The following is a 21280-nucleotide window of genomic DNA, read 5'->3' as shown; positions in this document are numbered from 1 at the left end:
GTTATCAAAGAATTATGTCATGCAATAAAATGCTAATTATTTAAAAATCCTACAATGTGATTTTCTGGATTTTTGTTTTAGATTCCGTCACTCACAGTTGAAGAGTACCTATAAAAAAAATGACAGACTTCTACATGCTTTGTAAGTAGGAAAACCTGCACAATCGGCAGTGTAACAAATACTTGTTCTCCCCAATGTATTTATTAATAAATTCAAGAAAAGTACATACAAAGTCCTCCCAAATGTGGTGGACATACAGTGTATTCCTGCAAATGACTTTAACCATTGATTTAGTGTAACTCTGACTCAATGATAACCTTTAAAAACTCCTTTTTCAGTCTGGCCTTCCCCCTCATGTTAACTCAGCACTTACTCTGCTCATTCTGATCTGTGTAGCTTTATGTTTTTAATCATGTTTGTTAATTTTGTCAAAGGCGAATCAACTTTTCTGGTATTTAACAGTTTGTATTACGGGACTATGTAAGCCTGTCAATATGCAATTCTGCACATTGCAAATAAATTCTGCACATTGTAGGAAGTAGCAGTTCTTGAGACAGTATGGGGAAGCAGAAATACAGAGAACAGAGAAAGGAACTGACGATGGTATTAAGATTCTTTGAAAGATAGTTAGAATGAAAAGGATCTGACGGGTGGATGTCCTGGGATGTCTAATGGGTCTCCATAAAGACCTCTGATAAAGAGCACGACCAGAACAAACCAGAGCATCAGTTAGTCCTGCAGCATCAGAGACCAGAACAAAAGACCAGATTATTAACTAGTCCTCCAGGATCAGAGACCAGAGAAGACTGGCCACTGCTCAAGAACTACATCACTCCAGAACTTCAGAGATCATCTCATCGTCTTTCAGGCAACACAATCCTCAACATCTCCATCTGTATAATAAAGTAGAACAATATTAAAATGATTATTATTAAAATTATTGTTATTAATAGTTCTTTAAAATGTCACTGCTAATAATAATTGCCTTTAAGTTGTTTTCTCACACAAGACAGAAAAGAAAAATCAAGGAAGGAAAATTCAGAACAGTGTAAGCAAAGTTATGACTTTGTTGTCAGAGCTGTCACATTCAATTAATGAACTGATTGATAAATGAATGTGACTAGGCTTGTTCTACTCTGCTAATTGAGATTGTATATATTACAATTTGTAACAAATATTATAATGAGTTCTCAAAATATTGTTTTTTTTATAGAAGAACTGTCAATGTGCTGAGAACAACTTCCTTTGTCACATGCTTTTTAAATCCCCTTCATGAATCTCATTTACACTGACCACTGCCATCTAGAGGATCTCAACTGGTGGGTGAAAACCCAAATTGGTTTTGAAATGATTCATATATTCAGAATATATTCAGCAGCGCCGTTTACTGGATTTTGAAACTTGAGGTTGCCGAAATTCGTTATCACAGAGCAAAATAGAATAACTGACAGTAAAAGAAAGGTGAGGTCATAATAGCATGGCTATTAAAATGTTTTCCAGGCAGGATTTCTGCAAAGCAATGTGTTAAGCAAATACTGGGACATAGGATTATTCATAGAATATGATTTAAGACCTGAAGCAAAACCAGTTGAGAACCACTTTCTTTGGTCCTTAACTAGGCTTAATCCGTGTCTGGAAACTGGGACTCAGTGTTTTATGTGAGATAGTGTCAAATCAATGCAACACTGAACACCCCCCAGCAGATCTGAGAAGATGAAATGTATACAGAATGAACACTATCTAACATAAGAAAAGGAGTCTACTCTTTATTACTTCAGGTTTGGGTTTTAAAGGTGGCAAAATAGTATCTCACCAGGACCAAAGACAAAGAAACCTGCTATAATTCAATAAAAAGATGAACACTACAATAAAAACTCTAATATTATTGTACTCATCTTTATTGGTTAGGTCATCCAGCTACCTTACCTTTCAAATAGTTAAAATATTTTAAAATATAATCTTTAAGGAAGAAAGCAAAACTTATATTAAACAATATATTAATTCAGAAAAAAATGAAAAACAAATCCAAGCACCTCCCTCCTAAACTAAAGTGTAACTATTCACAAAATTTTAAACAAAACATTCATTCCAATTTCAGCACTATACAGAAATTACATATAATAATAATCATAAATGAATGTACACAGCATTGATACAAGAAGGGCAGGAACAGTTTAGACACGCAACTGATCACTCTTAATCTCTCCTAGTCACATTTTATTTTCTCTGGGGTTTCCCAGGACATCTCCCAGGGGCGGGGTGTGAATTAGGTTGTGGGGGTGGGGCTCGGGTGGGAACTGTGACTGGGCGGGTGTGGTCACGGGGTCAAGCAAGGTGTAGGTCGCAGGTAAGGCCGACTGATGTGGATGGCGGGTCTAGATACCGAAGGTATTCTCTCCACTGTACGCCACGTATAAAAAGCCGTCCTCGTCCTTCTCCTTGTCATACAGCTGTCCCATGGTGATGCTGCAATTGACATTAGACCAGAGAAAGGGTTAAATGCGGATGATCATCCTGTAGTGCCACACTTTCAACCGGGTTTCCCGGGGCTGTAAGTTTACAGTGTGGCAATAATACAACAGTAGGAAAGGCCGGTCAAACTCTGCGGGACGCGTGAGAATACTGTTCATTGACTATAGCTCTGCCTTCAACACCATTATGCCCCACAAGCTGGTGGTTAAGCTCAGAGATCTGGGTCTCGACCCCTCTATGTGCAGATGGATCCTGAACTTCCTGACGGGCAGACCCCAGGTGGTGTGGATGGGCAACAACACCTCCTCACTGACTCTCAGTACTGGTTCCCCCCAGGGCTGTGTGTTGAGCCTGCTCCTGTACTCTCGCTTCACCCACGACTGCCTGGCAACCCACGTCTCCAACACCATTGTTAAGTTGCTACTCACACCAGTTAAAACCACTTGGTTAGTGAGAAGGATTTGTGTGGGGTGCTACTGAAACCATTTCTTTGCGCGTACCCCTTCAGAATGCTGTAACAGGTAATAACGTTATAGCATTCTTATTAGCATCCTGCCTTTGAATGTCAACTCATTTATTCCAGTTTTACGCGGCTAGACCAAGCAGTCTTGACTACGCTGTAGTTACACCTTGCACCTAAAACAATAAGCTTACACTTACACTGAACATTTTAATCATGTAGCAGACACTCATCCAGAGTGGCTTCCAGTAAGGGCATTCCTGCTAAGGTGTCTTGGAAAACCAGCATCTGACAATCAGTACACATCCCTTCATTGAAGCCATTAGTTGGCAAAGTCAGTGCCAGAGAAATCTAATTGAAGTGCATTTTTATTTCTGGTGGTGGGGCTTGGGGGGGGGGGATACACAAGTTAATTAAGATACTCATCAAAGAGGTAAGCTGTAGGATATATGTTCTTTTGGGTTAGAGGCTTTGGTTGGGTTGTTGGCTAAAGGTCATGGCTTGGAAATAAGGAAGTGGGTTAGGCAGAGGAAGTAAAACCTTTTTCTTGGGAGTTTGAAAGGTCGAACAGCTTTCTCAGATTCTGTATTGACTGTCTTGACGTCTGACATTAGATTTTCATGCAGTTCTAAGCAACAACCAATATTTGGATCTTCTAGTTGCTAGTTCTTTGGGAAAACTGTGTCTGTATGTAACATTTGTTTTGGAGAATACTTTGTATATTTAACCCCTCGATACTGGACTGAATGTACTAACAGGAATCACATGCAAACACAGGGTCAAACCAGTTCTTTAAAGTTCCACGTTTTTTATTGTTGTCAGTCATCATGGAATGAGGAAAGCGGTTTTGTGCCGGGCCGTGGGCCGGATTCAAGCCCATGCTGCAGCAACACATGGGCCCCAGAGCCCACGGCCGAGACCGCTGGGACACCCTAGTCTATCTGGGAGCCATTTTAACAGACATCACAATGACACATTTTTCAAATATATTACATTAAACACACCCGGTAAAAACAGAAACACCATTTGTCAAGTCCCTGTACATGAAACACAATAACCACAACTCTGACAGCCCTTTCGCTGATATAGAGCACACACAGAAGTATTACTGGTGCCCAGCAGATAGCCAGGATCACAAGACAAATCCAGAAGGAAATGACCTAACAAAGGAATTAATTTACACATACAGTACCAAAATGGTATGTATTGTAATGTACATGCAGGGCCCAGCTGTTAAAGAGACTCTTGGTCTCAGTCTGGGTTTCCTGTTGAAATAGAGGTATAAAGAGAAAACAATAATACAGCTTATGCAAACATTCACAAGTCACCATTACAACAAATGCACACAATCATGGAGACATTTGGGAACTTATTCCCTGTACAATGAAAATATAATATAAAGTTCATAGTACATCCCTTGGGTAGTTGTAACAGCTCACACAACACGGGAAGCTTTTGGAATAACAAAGTTGTACCACAATGGTAATAGCATATTATTTGGCCCCTGACGGTTTCTTTTTGTATGTCTCATAACGCTTCAACCACTTCTTTGTCTGCTCCTCTTCTTGATTAAGGCAAAATATTTTATTAGCCTTTGTTTTAACACTGCAACAGAAACACAACATAGAGCTTTAGAATAAATATCTTCCGGTAAATTCTGAACATAAAAACACACAAGAGAAAGAACAGGACTTTGGCGTGGCGACAGTTGCTTTTTGAAATTGGACTATAAAACTGGTTACATCCACAAATGTCATGTGGTGAAAAAACAATTCTTGCATTGTCGTACGGTGTATGTTTACTGACGTCAGTTTACTTACTGTAATGCTTTCAGGGAGCAGTTTGTAGGGCTCTCAGAAATGGACACCACAGCCATAATAGGGACCATTTTGGTGTAGTACTTTTGGCAGCAAGTCTGCGACGTCATCATCCCAATGCTCTCGGGAGCTGGATAAATACAAGGTTCATGCACTCCAGTCAACTGCATACATCCTGCATCACATATAGACGTGTATTTCAATCCCCAAAACCTGAGCCTAGCATTTACCTTAATACAAACCTAGAAATCCCAATTCCCTTGTCCTAAACCTAACACTTACCTTAACCCTAACCTCAAAGACTGAACCTATATCTCTAACCCTAAACTAAATCTCAATAATCTTACCTTAATGTGATGTGTCAACTTATCCTAGCCCTAGCCCTACACCTAACCCTAAACCTAACCTGTACCTCAAAGTAACCCCATTTCAAATACTATTCACAGTTGAAGGTTTTTCCCTAAACCTTACATCTAAGCAGGAACTCAGTGTTCCTATTGTTGGGACCAGCCCAAAAACCTTGTGGGGAATTATGTTCACCACATGTACACATAGACCTCGATCACACACATACACAGACTTACCAGCATGGATCATAAGGAAGGAGCAGAGCATTCCCATGAGTAGCAGAGGAGTCAGGTTCTTCATGGTTCAGAGGAGGAGATGTTGAGGCTTGTGTTGTATTGAATGCTGAAATGCTCTCTGAAGCTCTGGAGTGCTGAAGGTCTGAGCAGTGGCCGGTCTTCTCTGGTCTCTGATGCTGGAGGACTAGTAAATAATCTTGTCTGTTGTTCCGGTCTGGTCTCTGATGCTGCAGGACTAGATGATGCTCTGGTTTGTTCTAGTCGTGCTCTGTGTCTGAGGTCTGATATGAGCAGTCTTTTATGGAGGTGAGCCCACACATCAGACCCATTAGATGTCCCAGGGAATTCACCCGTCAGATCCTTTTCATTCTAACTATCTTTCTAAGAATCTTAATACCATCGTCAGTTCCTCTATTCTCTGTATTTCTGCTTCCCCATACTGTCTCTAGAACTGCTACTTCCTACAATGTGCAGAACAGCCTGTTGACGATGCTTACATCGTCCCACAAAATGTTAAATACCAACAAAGTTGATTTACCTCTGATAAAATTAACAAACACAATTAAAAATGTAAAGCTACTCTGTTCAGGACGAGCAGAGTGAGGGCTGAGCTAAGCTGAGGGGGAAGGCCAGACTGATAGAGGTTGAGAGTTTTTAAAGGTTGTAATTGGGTCAGAGTTGCACTAAATCAGTGGTTGAGGCCATTTATAGGTATACGCAGCATGGCCACCACATTTGGTATGACTTTGTATATTTTCTTCTTTAATTTATTAGGGATTGCAAGACAGAAAATATTTAATAGTGCAGACAAATCTGCCATAGCTCTTTTATGACTGCAGTTGATGGTTAGTGCTGGTCTATTTCCTGCTCTCATTTTCTAGGGCCGTAGTGATTTGTAGGCCAGAGGAAGATTCCCTGAACTCACACCTGTGTGAAACAAAACCATAAATAATAATAATAATAATGATATCAAATAAATCTATGTTACACATCCTAGGTTTACCATAAAGCTGTACATATTGGTTCCTTTGGAGTAACTACAATACCCCTAAATGTACAAAACATGTGTGTTTTAAAGTCTAGCCTATGTAGCCTGGTTCCATTGTCTTTTTTTAAAGGCTTTCCCAGATGTAGCCTGGTTCCATCTTGTTTTCTACAGTGTGGCCTAGATGTAGCCTGATGTGATGTGATCGATGTGATAGCACAAACAGATCAACAATCAGGCAAGACAAAATGTAGAGTTTTCTGTAGACTGTTACTAATATCAGTGTTTTGTGAGGGCATCTACTATACAGGTGTTGGTCATATAATTAGAATATCATCAAAAAGTTGATTTATTTCAGTAATTCCATTCAAAAAGTTAAACTTGTATAATGTATACATTCATTCCACACAGACAGATATATTTCAAGTGTTTATTTCTTTTTATTTTGATGATTAATGAAAACCCCAAATTCAGTATCTCAGAAAATTGTGAATAGTTTCAATATTGAAGACACCTGGTGCCACACTCTAATCAGCTAATTAACCCAAAACACCTGCAAAGGCCTTTAAATGGTCTCTCAGTCTAGATCTGTATGCAACACAATCATGGGGAAGACTGCTGACTTGACAGCTGTCCAAAAGACGACCATTGACACCTTGCACAAGGAGGGCAAGACACAAAAGGTCATAGCTAAAGAGGCTGGCTGTTCACAGAGCTCTGTGTCCAAGCACATTAATAGAGAGGCGAAGGGAAGGAAAAGTGTACAGAAAAAAAGTGTACAAGCAATAGGGATAACCGCACCCTGGAGAGGATTGTGAAACAGAACCCATTCAAAAATGTGGGGGAGATTCACAAAGAGTGGACAGCAGCTGGAGTCAGTGCTTCAAGAACCACCACACACATACCTATGCTAGACATGGGTTTCAGCTGTCGCATTCCTTGTGTCAAGCCACTCTTGAACAAGACACAGCGTCAGAAGCGTCTCGCCTGGGCTAAAGACAAAAAGGACTGGACTGTTGCTGAGTGGTCCAAAGTTATGTTCTCTGATGAAAGTAAATTTTGCATTTCCTTTGGAAATCAAGGTCCCAGAGTCTGGAGGAAGAGAGGTGAGGCACAGAATCCACGTTGCTTGAAGTCCAGTGTAAAGTTTCCACAGTCAGTGATGGTTTGGGGTGCCATGTCATCTGCTGGTGTTGGACCACTGTGTTTTCTGAGGTCCAAGGTCAATGCAGCCGTCTACCAGGAAGCTTTAGAGCACTTCATGCTTCCTGCTGCTGACCAACTTTATGGAGATGCAGATTTCATTTTCCAACAGGACTTGGCACCTTCGCACAGTGCCAAAGCTACCAGTACCTGGTTTAAGGACCATTGTATCCCTGTTCTTAATTGGCCAGCAAACTCGCCTGACCTTAACCCTATAGAAAATCTATGGGGTATTGTGAAGAGGAAGATGCGATACGCCAGACCCAACAATGCAGAAGAGCTGAAGGCCACTATCAGAGCAACCTGGGCTCTCATAACACCTGAGCAGTGCCACAGACTGATTGACTCCATGCCACGCCGCATTGCTGCAGTAATTCAGGCAAAAGGAGCCCCAACTAAGTATTGAGTGCTGTACATGCTCATACTTTTCATGTTCATACTTTTCAGTTGGCCAACATTTCTAAAAATTATTTAATGATATTCTAATTATATGACCAGCACCTGTAGATCCGTTTGAAAGGAGCCAGTTGTTGACTTACTTATTATGACTTAATATGGACTTTTTGACTGGGGTTAACAAGTCAACTAAAAACCGCCCAAACAGATTCATACACAGTATATTTATCACTGAATTTCTCATTGTAATAGCATCAGCACTAGGCAGTGTTAATTTAACCCTGAAATGTGTGGACCACATTGACACTATCAGTAAGAATTTCTGAGAACTTCCTGTGCATAGGAAAAAAACACAATCTAGAAAGATTTAACATTTGTACAGGTTAAATGTTTAAGCCTCCTAAAATGTAACAAAATGTTATTTAATTCACTGATGATTTCTATATACATTTTTCATTAACTTTCTGTGGATACAGTAGAACATATATAGTTTTCAGAGATTGTTTGATACACAAACTTAGGGAAGTGTTAGTATTCACAAATTACTTGATCTTAGGACTCATGGTGGTTTCAAATGTATTCATTTTTTCAATGATGGAGCCCACTGAACTATCAATGCTATAGCAACTTTTTATAACCTTTCCCAATTCCATCTCCTGGGTCTACAGAGAATTCCTACGAGTTCTTGGCTTGGTTTTGGATCTGACATGAACTGTGAAGTGTGGGACCTTATTCAGACTGGCGTGTGGGTCTTTCTTAATAATGTACAGTCAATATACTGCATGTGGACTCCAATCAAGTTCTTCAGATGTATTAAGGATGATCAAAGGACACAGGATTCACCTGAGCTTTTCAGGGTCATGACAAAGGGTCTGTACAATGATGGGTCATGACAAAGGGTCTGTACAATGATGGTTCAATACAAAGGGTCTGTACAATGATGGGTCATGACAAAGGGTCTGTACAATGATGGGTCAATACAAAGGGTCTGTACAATGATGGGTCAATACAAAGGGTCTGTACAATGATCGGTCATGACAAAGGGTCTGTACAATGATGGGTCAATACAAAGGGTCTGTACAATGATGGGTCAATACAAAGGGTTTGTACAATGATGCGCATGAGATATTTACATTTTTCAAATTTAGGTAAATAGGTTCACATTTCTAAAAATGTGTTGCGCTTTGTGATAACAGTATTCTCTGTAGATTGATGGCAACATTTTTGTTTAATAAATAAAGTCTAGAACACAATAAAACTTGTTTGTAAAGGGGTCTGAGTATTTTCCGAACAGTGCATTTCTGTGAAATCTAGCTTCTAAATATTTCATTTTTAGCTTCTCATTTGGTTTTGAAGTAACAAGAAAGAGAAATCAGTGGTTTGCTAACGTTCTTGGAAAATGCCCACTTAACTACAACAGAATGTGGAGATTCTTGAAACCATCTAAGATTTTCAAACTTGTTCTCATTCAAATCTCAGATAAATCTTGCAAACCAGAAATGTTACCAGTACATTAGCTTAGACACAGTTCTTGTTAGGGCTTTTCAACGATAGGGCGATGACATCGTACAACGTTATAATTTTTTTCTTCAGCAGATGTTCTAAGATATCCAAAATGTAGAGCTCAACATAAAACCACCATACAACATTTCTTTGCAAGGAATCTAACTGAATGAATGGTCTGGGGTCACGGTTCTCAGTTAAAACATATCCAGTGTCCCCTTTCACTTCAAGTACCTCTGCTCATCAACATAACCCAAAACCTAAATATAAATCACCAGAATACGAATTTAACTGAAACCGGAAATCACGGTTCACTGAGCAGTTTCTCAGCAAAATTAAGCATGCATCATTCACTGAGTTCCAGTTAAAGGGGAACCAAGTATTTGATACACTGCTGATTTTGCAGATCTTCCTACTTACAAAGCATGCAGAGGTCTGTAATTTTTATCATAGATACACTTCAACCGTGAGAGACGGAATCTAAAACAAAAATCCTGGAAATCACATTTCTTGATAATTAATTTGCATTTTATTGCATGACATAACTATTTGATCACCTACCAACCAGTAAGAATTCCGGCTCTCACAGACCTGTTAGTTTTTCTTTAAGAAGCCCTCCTGTTCTCCACAGTCTATCTGGGACAACAGTCTCAAAGAAAACCATTAGTAACACACTACGTTGTCATGGATTAAAATCCTGCAGCGCACACAAGGTCCCCCTATTCAAGCCAGCGCATGTCCAGGCCCGTCTGAAGTTTGCCAATGACCATCTGGATGATCCAGAGGAGGAATGGGAGAAGGTCATGTGGTCTGATGAGACAAAAATAGAGCTTTTTGGTCTAAACAATAGATAATCTTTGGAGGGAGCTGAAGGTCTGTATTGCCCAGCGACAGCCCTGAAACCTGAAGGATCTGGAGAAGGTCTGTATGGTCTTGTTGCTGCTCCAAAGGCAAATACCATGGTCTTGTTGCTGCTCCAAAGGCAAACACCAAGGTTTTCCCATACACTGTGATTTGCCACTTCATGTCTTTGGCCACCCAACCCTCACAGACCTTTGCACCACAGGGTTAGAAAGTGTTAGCTTTTGCCTGTATGTGGGTTTTAGATGGACCGTGATGTGGTCTGAGACTTCCAGAGCAGCCCGGGGCACCGTGTGATAGACATTGTTGATTGTAGTGTAGCAGTGATCCAAAGTGTTTGCCTCTCTGGTCGGGATTTTAATAAACTGTTTATATTTCGGGAGTTAGTGGCTTAGGTTACCTTTGTTGAAATCGCAAAGAAGAATAACTAATGAGTTTGGTTATGACGGCACCGCACCGAGTATCTGTTTCGACCAACTGCCCTTGTGTCATGTGCACGTTGACTCTTGGTGGAATGTCAACAGGGTCCAGGATAAATGAGAATAATTCCCTCAGGCTGTAGAAAGGTTTGCAGCTGATAAAAAATGAGTCCAGGTCAGGAGAACAGTACTGCAGTATGACAGTCACATCGTTGCCCCAGCCAATGTTAATGTCTAAACATATTCCTCCTCCCTTCGTTTTGCCCCAGAGTTCAGGGGCACGAGACGCCCCGATATTGAGAAGCCAGGCAATGGCAGGGTCTGGTATGGACCCACACAGGGAAACACAAGGCGGAAGATGAGAAGAGATCCGTTTTTCCCCAAAAGCAAGTGAAGTTCGAGAAGTTCATTGCTGAGTGATCGCACACGTTGACAAGGCCTGCGGGGTTCGTAGTTCACGGAAACCAGGTTTTTGTGAGTTTTTTATTTTCCCCCCCCTCAAAGATTTCAGTTTGTTTTTCAACTGAATTGTTCACATTATAGGTCACATTAAAGGTGTGATTTATCTTTGTCTCATTCTTTTACATCACAAGAACCTGGCATTTTCACTGGGGTGTGAAGACTTTCTGTATCGCATGCATAGATGCATGCACACACACACACACACACACACACTCTATATACACATACTGTATATCAGCTATTTTCTCATTCTTATTTTTGTAATTACATTCATTATTTTATAACAGGCCATGTTCCAAAAACATCACACGTAATACAAATTTAAAGATTTCCCCGGTTTGCTTCCACCTCTTGGAAGTTAGCTGAATTACAGCAACACCAGCATGAGAGACGCCACGGATACATTGGTCCGTCTACTGGGGCCATAAAGCGGCCGGGTGCCTTCCGCAAGTTATGTTTATTCAGCGCATTTGTTGTTTGATAGGGTTACTCCCTAATTAGTTTACGCGTTCATTTTTATTGGGATGGACCATTACGTGCCCACGCGGGAGTGGATTGAGTTATGTGAACTAGGAAAAGTGAATTGGGCTCATTGTGTTGGCTCTATTTTATCGCACGTCCCGCAACCATTAAAATTATATATTTTGACAGTTGTTCCCCAGAGACGTCTAGCTATTCAAGACTATAGTGGAAATCCTCTCAGTTAGGGAACTAATACTTACCTTCAAAGCAAACCGGGGGTGTTTAACATTTCTTTGATATTAATTCTGTTTCACACTTGTTGGGGGAGCTCAGTCGGGATCTGCCTGAGGCCTGCAAATCACTACGATCACCCCTAAAAATGTGAGCACGAACCATTAAAATGCTCACATCAACCGCAGTCATAAAAGAGCCATAGCACATTATTCTGCACGATTACATATTTTTTGTTTCACAATACCCACAATAGGGAGAACAAGTATTTGATGCACTGCTCTTCAACTGTGAGTGACGGAATTTCAAACAAAAATCCAGAAAATCATATTCTATTATTTTTAAGTAATTAATTTGCATTTTATTGCATGACAAAGCAGAACTTAATATTTGGTACAGAAAACTTTGTTTGCAATTATAGAGATCATATCTTTCCTGTAGTTCTTGACCAGTTTGGCACACACTGCAGCAGGGATTTTGGCCCACTCCTCCATACAGACCATCTCCAGATCCTTCAGGTTTTGGGGGCTGTTGCTGGGCAATACAGACCTTCAGCTCCCTCCAAAGATTTTCTATTGTTTAGACCAAAAAGCTCTATTTTTGTCTCATCTGACCACATTACCTACTCCCATTCCTCCTCTGGATCATCCAGATGGTCATTGGCAAACTTCAGATGGGCCTGGACATGCGCTGGCTTGAGCAGGGGGACCTTGCGTGCGCTGCAGGATTTTAATCCATGACGGCGTAGTGTTACTAATGGTTTTCTTTGAGACTGTGGTCCCAGCTCTCTTCAGGTCATTGACCAGGTCATTGACCAGGTCCTGCCGTGTAGTTCTGGGCTGATCCATCACCTTCCTCATGATCATTGATGCCCCACGAGGTGAGATCTTACATGGAGCCCCAGACCGAGGGAGATTGACCGTCATCTTGAACTTCTTCCATTTTATAATAATTGCGCCAACAGTTGTTGCCTTCTCACCAAGCTGCTTGCTTATTGTCCTGTAGCCCATCACAGCCTTGTGCAGGTCTACAATTTTATCCCTGATGTCCTTACACAGCTCTCTGGTCTTGGCCATTGTGGAGAGGTTGTAGTCTGTTTGATTGAATGTTTGGACAGGTGTCTTTTATACAAGTAATGAGTTCAAACAGGTGCAGTTAATACAGGTAATGAGTGGAGAACAGGAGGGCTTCTTAAAGAAAAACTAACAGGTCTATGAGAGACGGAATTCTTACTGGTTGGTAGGTTATCAAAGAATTATGTCATGCAATAAAATGCTAATTATTTAAAAATCATACAATGTGATTTTCTGGATTTTTGTTTTAGATTCCGTCACTCACAGTTGAAGAGTACCTATAAAAAAATGACAGACCTCTACATGCTTTGTAAGTAGGAAAACCTGCACAATCGGCAGTGTAACAAATACTTGTTCTCCCCAATGTATTTATTAATAAATTCAAGAAAGGTACATACAAAGTCCTCCCAAATGTGGTGGACATACAGTGTATTCCTGCAAATGACTTCAACCATTGATTTAGTGTAACTCTGACTCAATGATAACCTTTAAAAACTCCTTTTTCAGTCTGGCCTTCCCCCTCATGTTAACTCAGCACTCAGTCTGCTCATTCTGATCTGTGTAGCTTTATGTTTTTAATCATGTTTGTTAATTTTGTCAAAGGCGAATCAACTTTTCTGGTATTTAATATTTTGTATTACGGGACTATGTAAGCCTGTCAACATGCAATTCTGCACATTGCAAATAAATTCTGCACATTGTAGGAAGTAGCAGTTCTTGAGACAGTATGGGGAAGCAGAAATACAGAGAACAGAGAAAGGAACTGACGATGGTATTAAGATTCTTTGAAAGATAGTTAGAATGAAAAGGATCTGACGGGTGGATGTCCTGGGATGTCTAATGGGTCTCCATAAAGACCTCTGATAAAGAGCACGACCAGAACAAACCAGAGCATCAGTTAGTCCTGCAGCATCAGAGACCAGAACAAAAGACCAGATTATTAACCAGTCCTCCAGCATCAGAGACCAGATTATTAACTAGTTCTGGAGCATCAGAGACCAGACCAGAGCAAAAGAGAAGACTGGCCACTGCTCAAGAACTACATCACTCCAGAACTTCAGAGATCATCTCATCGTCTTTCAGGCAACACAATCCTCAACATCTCCATCTGTATAATAAAGTAGAACAATATTAAAATGATTATTATTAAAATTATTGTTATTAATAGTTCTTTAAAATGTCACTGCTAATAATAATTGCCTTTAAGTTGTTTTCTCACACAAGACAGAAAAGAAAAATCAAGGAAGGAAAATCCAGAACAGTGTAAGCAAAGTTATGACTCTGTTGTCAGAGCTGTCACATTCAATTAATGAACTGATTGATAAATGAATGTGACTAGGCTTGTTCTACTCTGCTAATTGAGATTGTATATATTACAATTTGTAACAAATATTATAATGAGTTCTCAAAATATTGTTTTTTTTATAGAAGAACTGTCAATGTGCTGAGAACTTCCTTTGTCACATGCTTTTTAAATCCCCTTCATGAATCTCATTTACACTGACCACTGCCATCTAGAGGATCTCAACTGGTGGGTGAAAACCCAAATTGGTTTTGAAATGATTCATATATTCAGAATATATTCAGCAGCGCCGTTTACTGGATTTTGAAACTTGAGGTTGCCGAAATTCGTTATCACAGAGCAAAATAGAATAACTGACAGTAAAAGAAAGGTGAGGTCATAATAGCATGGCTATTAAAATGTTTTCCAGGCAGGATTTCTGCAAAGCAATGTGTTAAGCAAATACTGGGACATAGGATTATTCATAGAATATGATTTAAGACCTGAAGCAAAACCAGTTGAGAACCACTTTCTTTGGTCCTTAACTAGGCTTAATCCGTGTCTGGAAACTGGGACTCAGTGTTTTATGTGAGATAGTGTCAAATCAATGCAACACTGAACACCCCCCAGCAGATCTGAGAAGATGAAATGTATACAGAATGAACACTATCTAACATAAGAAAAGGAGTCTACTCTTTATTACTTCAAGGTTGGGTTTTAAAGGTGGCAAAATAGTATCTCACCAGGACAAAAGACAAAGAAACCTGCTATAATTCAATAAAAAGATGAACACTACAATAAAAACTCTAATATTATTGTACTCATCTTTATTGGTTAGGTCATCCAGCTACCTTACCTTTCAAATAGTTAAAATATTTTAAAATATAATCTTTAAGGAAGAAAGCAAAACTTCAAACAAAACAATATATTAATTCAGAAAAAAATGAAAAACAAATCCAAGCACCTCCCTCCTAAACTAAAGTGTAACTATTCACAAAATTTTAAACAAAACATTCATTCCAATTTCAGCACTATACAGAAATTACAAATAATAATAATCATAAATGAATGTACACAGCATTGATACAAGAAGGGCAGGAACAGTTTAGACACGCAACTGATCACTCTTAATCTCTCCTAGTCACATTTTATTTTCTCTGGGGTTTCCCAGGACATCTCCCAGGGGCGGGGTGTGAATTAGGTTGTGGGGGTGGGGCTCGGGTGGGAACTGTGACTGGGCGGGTGTGGTCACGGGGTCAAGCAAGGTGTAGGTCGCAGGTAAGGCCGACTGATGTGGATGGCGGGTCTAGATACCGAAGGTATTCTCTCCACTGTACGCCACGTATAAAAAGCCGTCCTCGTCCTTCTCCTTGTCATACAGCTGTCCCATGGTGATGCTGCAATTGACATTAGACCAGAGAAAGGGTTAAATGCGGATGATCCTCCTGTAGTGCCACACTTTCAACCGGGTTTCCCAGGGCTGTTAGTTTACAGTGTGGCAATAATACAACAGTAGGAAAGGCCGGTCAAGCTCTGCGGGACGCGTGAGGGACGCACGCGACACAGTTCTCTACTCTCAACCCGAATCTCTTCGTACCGAAACGGGCAGCTGCATACGATGGGGGTCAAATGCAGAAGCAGGCCTTAACACTGCTTAGCCGCTGTCAACAGGATCAAACGATGGGTCTGCCACCCTGCCAAGTGACTTGCATAATCCGCGAGTCCTGGCTAGTTAAGCCCTGAAATTCATGCCCCATGAATAGGGTAATGTCAGCTCCTGTTAACTGTGGTGGCATTGACACACAGCACAAACCAGGGGTCAGGCGGAGACTCGACAGTGTGGCAGTATGGACCGCCAACAATGCAGCTTTCAAAAGCAATTCCTTGGCATTTGCGGCAACCTAATTCATTTTGAATGCTGTACACGTCGGCTCAACCAGGAAAGGACAGAAACGCCAAAATAAAACTACAGACTAAAGACCATGTCCATTAATGTATCAAAAACGACACAACCCTTGTATTTGTATAGGTCAGTTTAGCACAGAAAATCTTGTCTCCCAGCTGTCTAACCTTGCCTAATGGACGAGTGGCTCCTGATTTGATACAGTATAACCAGGTCTGCTACGATCTAGTTGTCCCAGTACCCACCTGGACTGAGGCACGGTCTTGTCGACAAAGAGGAAGATGGCCTTCTCCGAGGGCAGCTGGATGCGCTTCCTGATGATCCACATGAACTGGGCCACGGTGATGTCAGAGGGCACCAAGTACTTCCTCTTGTCAATGTCCACAATCTGAGAACCCGACACCTTCTCCACAATCACCTGGAAACAGAAAGGCGCATGATGTCATGTTATGCCACACACATCATCTCTTTTCTGCCCCCCCCCCCCCCCCCCCCCCCAGTGCCACTCACCGGAACCCTGTCGGGGTACTTGTTGCGTATTTTGGCCGACTCTATACACCGATGTTCTGTATGGAGCAGAAGAGAGACATGGGGTGTGTTGTTACACCATCAACAGAACAGTCGGGCAAAATGGTTTGTCTAACTCCTCCCCCACAACTGAGCATGGGTTCCCTCCATCCCTGCTCTAAGGCACCTCAGTCAGGTGATGTGGTTCTTGATTCAGCAGCGCAGATCAGTAGAATTTGGTGTTCCAGAGCAAAACCTGCACTTTGTTGTGTCTCAAATCACATGCTATCCCCTAATACTGCACAACTCCATGCACTTTAAATGCACTTAGAGAGCCCGGGAGTACCATTTGGGATACACACCCAGTCAGTGACAAGAGGATCAACATTAGACTAGAGAGGTCACATGACAATTCCTGACCGAGATCCACAGGCGGCAGCAGCTGTGAACGCCAGATGCACTCTGGGTAATCGCTGACTAAAGCTGCCAATTCACTGGAATAAATATGTCAATATTTCCCCCTAGGCTACTCCTGAACGTGTCAATCTAACCGACAAACCTACAGGTGTATGTTCAAAGTATGCAATAAAAACGAAAATAAATGTCTCCCAAAAAAATATTCTGCTGGAGAAATATATAATTAGTTTTTAAAACCATGTACTGTAATATTTTGACCATGTAATGTTGACATGTATTAAGTCCACAAAAACAAACTGTTAATAGTCTGAATAATATGCATTAAGGCAAAATTTTTGAGGGAATCGACAACATTGTCTTTAATTTCAACTTATCTTTCAACATAAGTAACATCAGCAGCCATGTCAACAGAAACGACATCCCAAATAGGCCGACCGCTCACTGGGTTCATGAAAATAAAAGCATTGAAAAACTCGACAGTTTGCCAGCAACACTGTAATTAGCGAACAACCAATCCACTTGCAATATCCGAATCATATATTTGTTAACGAATGATAGGTCAACATACGATTTCAATGGATTTCGTCATGTTTTTTTTTGTAATGAAATCCAAAGGAATCAACAACTACATCGGGTAGGCCACAGCAGTAAGTACAAAAAGTAACCTAATACACAATCACAGCCAACAATTGTGATAATAAGAAAAACGCAGAGGAGATATTTATTTGTAGTTTAGCAATTTATTTTTCTGCTTTCTAAGAAAAAACTAATTATATCTTACCCAGGGAATGATCCTCTTTGAACATCCATTTCATGTTGGCAGATTGAGAGTTCGCTCGATACTCAGTAAAATCGTAAGAGTGCGTGCGATGACTCGAACCGTGACAAAAATATGATAATGTTTTAATATCAAAAATCTAAACAATATAAAAATGAACAGGACGTCAACAATATTTAGCAAAACAAGCCTCACTCGACCTAGCTAGCACTGCCCAAACGATGACGCCTCTACCGACTGTACCATTCTTTTGCATGGGGAGGGGGAGCTGGAGGATAAAGATTTGACATGGGGTGGGATTCAAACAAATACTGCGCAGGACTGCGCATCAAATCGGATTTTGGCCACGAACGGAGTTTTGCTTTTATTCCCAGAAATCACATTCACAACATTTAACATTATAACGCGAGCATATTTTTGACCACCAACCTGAAACACACAACAAGTGTCGCTCCGTCTTTCCCCTTTTAAAAATTGTAGATAGCTCTAGCTCATGAGCAAGTCATTTTGGCCCAGAAACACTTGTATTCCTAAAAATACCTTAGGATCTCTCACCCTTTCCTCATCAAGAATGTTTCCACTCACTGAGATTAAAGAAACATTCTGGGAAAACGCTTAAAATACAGCCATAACCCAAGTCTGTTGATCTCGATCGTGTTGTAAACAACGTTCAACTGTTGTTCATGTGGTTGGTGAAAATATTCAGACATTGACAAGGTGTGTCAACGGTTTTCAGACCTTGCATGTTTGTTTTTTTTGCATTTTGACCAGCTTTACGGGACTGCAATCAATAAAGAACATACCATACCATCTTCTTCCGCTTATCCGGGGCCGGGTTCCGGGGGCAGCTGTCTAAGCAGGGATGCCCAGACTTCCCTCTCCCCAGACACTTCCTCTAGCTCTTCCGGGGGGACACCGAGGCGTTCCCAGGCCAGCCGGGAGACATAGTCCCTCCAGCGTGTCCTAGGTCTTCCCCGGGGTCTCCTCCCAGTGGGACGGGACCGGAACACCTTCCCAGGAAGGCGTTCCGGAGGCATCCGAAAAAGATGCCCAAGCCACCTCAGCTGACCCCTCTCGATGTGGAGGAGCAGCGGCTCTACTCTGAGCTCCTCCCGGGTGACCGAGCTTCTCACCCTATCTCTAAAGGATCGCCCGGCCACCCTGCGGAGAAAGCTCATTTCGGCCGCCTGTATCCGGGATCTTGTCCTTTCGGTCATGACCCAAAGCGCATGACCATAGGTGAGAGTAGGAACGTAGATTGACTGGTAAATCGAGAGCTTCGCCTTGCGGCTCAGCTCTTTCTTCACCACGACAGACCGATACATCGACTGCATTACTGCAGAAGCTGCACCGATCCGTCTGTCAATCTCCCGTTCCATCCTTCCCTCACTCGTGAACAAGACCCCTAGATACTTGAGGCAGGCACTCTCCACCAACCTGAAGTGGGCAAGCCACCCTTTTCCGACTGAGGACCATGGCCTCGGATTTGGAGGTACTGATTTTCATCCCCACCGCTTCACACTCGGCTGCAAACCGTCCCAGCGCATGCTGAAGGTCCTGGTTAGAAGGGGCCAACACGACAACATCATCTGCAAAGAGCAGAGACGAAATTGTGTGGTCCCCAAACCTGACACCCTCCGGCCCCTGGCAGCCCTGCCGGAGTCCAACATGCACTGGGAACAAGTCTGACTTACTGCCGGCAATGCGGACCAAGCTCCTGCTTCGGTTGTATAGGGACCTGACAGCCCTTAGCAAAGGACCCAGGACCCCATATTCCCCAAGCACCCTCCACAAGATGCCGCGAGGGACACAGTCGAATGCCTTCTCCAAATCCACAAAACACATGTGGATTGGTTGGGCAAACTCCCATGAACCCTCCAACACCCTGTAGAGGGTATAGAGCTGGTCCAGGGTTCCACGGCCCGGACGAAACCTGTCGCCCGGTATGGCACAGCCGGGGCCCCACCCTGGAGCCAGGCCCGGGGTTGGGGCTCGTATGCGAGCGCCTGGTGGCCGGGCCTTCCCCCATGGGGCCCGGCTGGGCTTAGCCCGAACGGGCGACGTGGGGCCGCCCTCCCGTGAGCTCACCACCCACAGGAGGGACCATAAGGGGCCGGTGCGAAGAGGATCGGGCGGCAGTCAAAGGCAGGGGCCTAGACAACCCGATCTCTGGACACGGAAACTAGCTCTAGGGACGTGGAATGTCACCTCGCTGGCGGGGAAGGAGCCTGAGTTAGTGCGTGAGGTTGAGAGGTTCCGATTAGAGGTAGTCGGGATCACCTCTACGCACGGCTTGGGCTCTGGAACCACACTCCTTGAGAGAGGATGGACTCTTCACCACTCTGGAGTTGCCCATGGTGAGAGGCGGCGGGCTGGTGTGGGTTTGTTTATAGCTCCCCAGCTCTGCCGCCATGTGTTGGAGTTTACCCCGGTGAACGAGAGGGTCGTTTCCCTGCGCCTACGGGTCGGGGATAGGTCTCTCACTGTTGTTTGTGCCTACGGGCCGAATGGCAGTGCAGAGTACCCGACCTTCTTGGAGTCTCTGGGAGGGGTGCTGGAAAGTGCTCCGACTGGGGACTCTATTGTTCTACTGGGGGACTTCAACGCCCACGTGGGCAACGACAGTGACACCTGGAGGGGCGTGATTGGGAGGAACGGCCCCCCTGATCTGAACCCGAGTGGTGTTCAGTTATTGGACTTCTGTGCTAGTCACAGTTTGTCCATAACGAACACCATGTTCAAGCATAAGGGTGTCCATCAGTGCACGTGGCACCAGGACACCCTAGGCCGCAGGTCGATGATCGACTTTGTTGTCGTCTTATCTGACCTGCGGCCGTATGTCTTGGACACTCGGGTGAAGAGAGGGGCGGAGCTGTCAACTGATCACCACCTGGTGGTGAGTTGGATCCGATGGCGGGGGAGGAAGCTGGACAGACTCGGCAGACCCAAATGTGCTGTAAGGGTTTGCTGGGAACGTCTGGCAGAGTCTCCTGTCAGAGAGATCTTTAACTCCCACCTCCGGCAGAGCTTCGACTGGATCCCGAGGGAGGTTGGAGATATTGAGTCCGAGTGGACCATGTTCTCCACCGCCATTGTCGAAGCGGCCGCTCGGAGCTGTGTCCGTAAGGTCTCCGGTGCCTGTCGAGGCGGCAATCCCCGAACCTGGTGGTGGACACCGGAAGTAAGGGATGCCGTCAAGCTGAAGAAGGAGTCCTATCAGGCCTGGTTGGCTTGTGGGACTCCTGAGGCAGCTGACGGGTACCGACAGGCCAAGCGGGCTGCAGCCCGGGTGGTTGTGGAGGCAAAAACTCGGGCCTGGGAGGAGTTCGGTGAGGCCATGGAGAAGGACTATCGGCTGGCCTCGAAGAGATTCTGGCAAACCATCCGGCGCCTCAGGAGAGGGAAACAGTGCCCTACCAACGTTGTTTACAGTAGAGGTGGGCAGCTGTTGACCTCAACTGGGGA

The 21280-nt window shown here is 43.0% G+C and overlaps 1 protein-coding gene across 1 annotated transcript; it reads right to left on the bottom strand.

Annotated features, from left to right (window-relative positions):
- Nucleotides 1-15015: 15015 nt before the first annotated feature.
- gabarapl2 (GABA(A) receptor-associated protein like 2) lies at nucleotides 15016-18066 on the bottom strand. Its single transcript, XM_010903038.5, has 4 exons — nucleotides 17819-18066; nucleotides 16624-16679; nucleotides 16359-16531; nucleotides 15016-15607 (listed from the first exon to the last, which is right to left on the bottom strand). The coding sequence occupies exons 1-4, from the start codon at nucleotides 17850-17852 to the stop codon at nucleotides 15517-15519; spliced, it is 354 nt and encodes a 117-aa protein (XP_010901340.1). The 5' UTR covers nucleotides 17853-18066; the 3' UTR covers nucleotides 15016-15516.
- Nucleotides 18067-21280: the final 3214 nt, after the last annotated feature.

The sequence above is a fragment of the Esox lucius genome, chromosome 2 (genome assembly GCF_011004845.1).
Source record: "Esox lucius isolate fEsoLuc1 chromosome 2, fEsoLuc1.pri, whole genome shotgun sequence".
NCBI classification, from domain to species: domain Eukaryota; kingdom Metazoa; phylum Chordata; class Actinopteri; order Esociformes; family Esocidae; genus Esox; species Esox lucius.
Note: the sequence above shows the minus strand (reverse complement) of the source record. Positions and strands in the feature narration are given on the sequence as shown.

Bases quoted from the DNA above. Each gene is read 5' to 3' on its own strand.
- gabarapl2 (XM_010903038.5), bottom strand. From the start codon at position 17,852: ATGAAATGGATGTTCAAAGAGGATCATTCCCTGG. The intron at 16,532-16,623 runs GTGAGTGGCACT...TTCTGTTTCCAG, and splicing joins AGTACCCCGACAGGGTTCCG to GTGATTGTGGAGAAGGTGTC. The intron at 15,608-16,358 runs GTGGGTACTGGG...TGTCAATTGCAG, and splicing joins AAGACCGTGCCTCAGTCCAG to CATCACCATGGGACAGCTGT.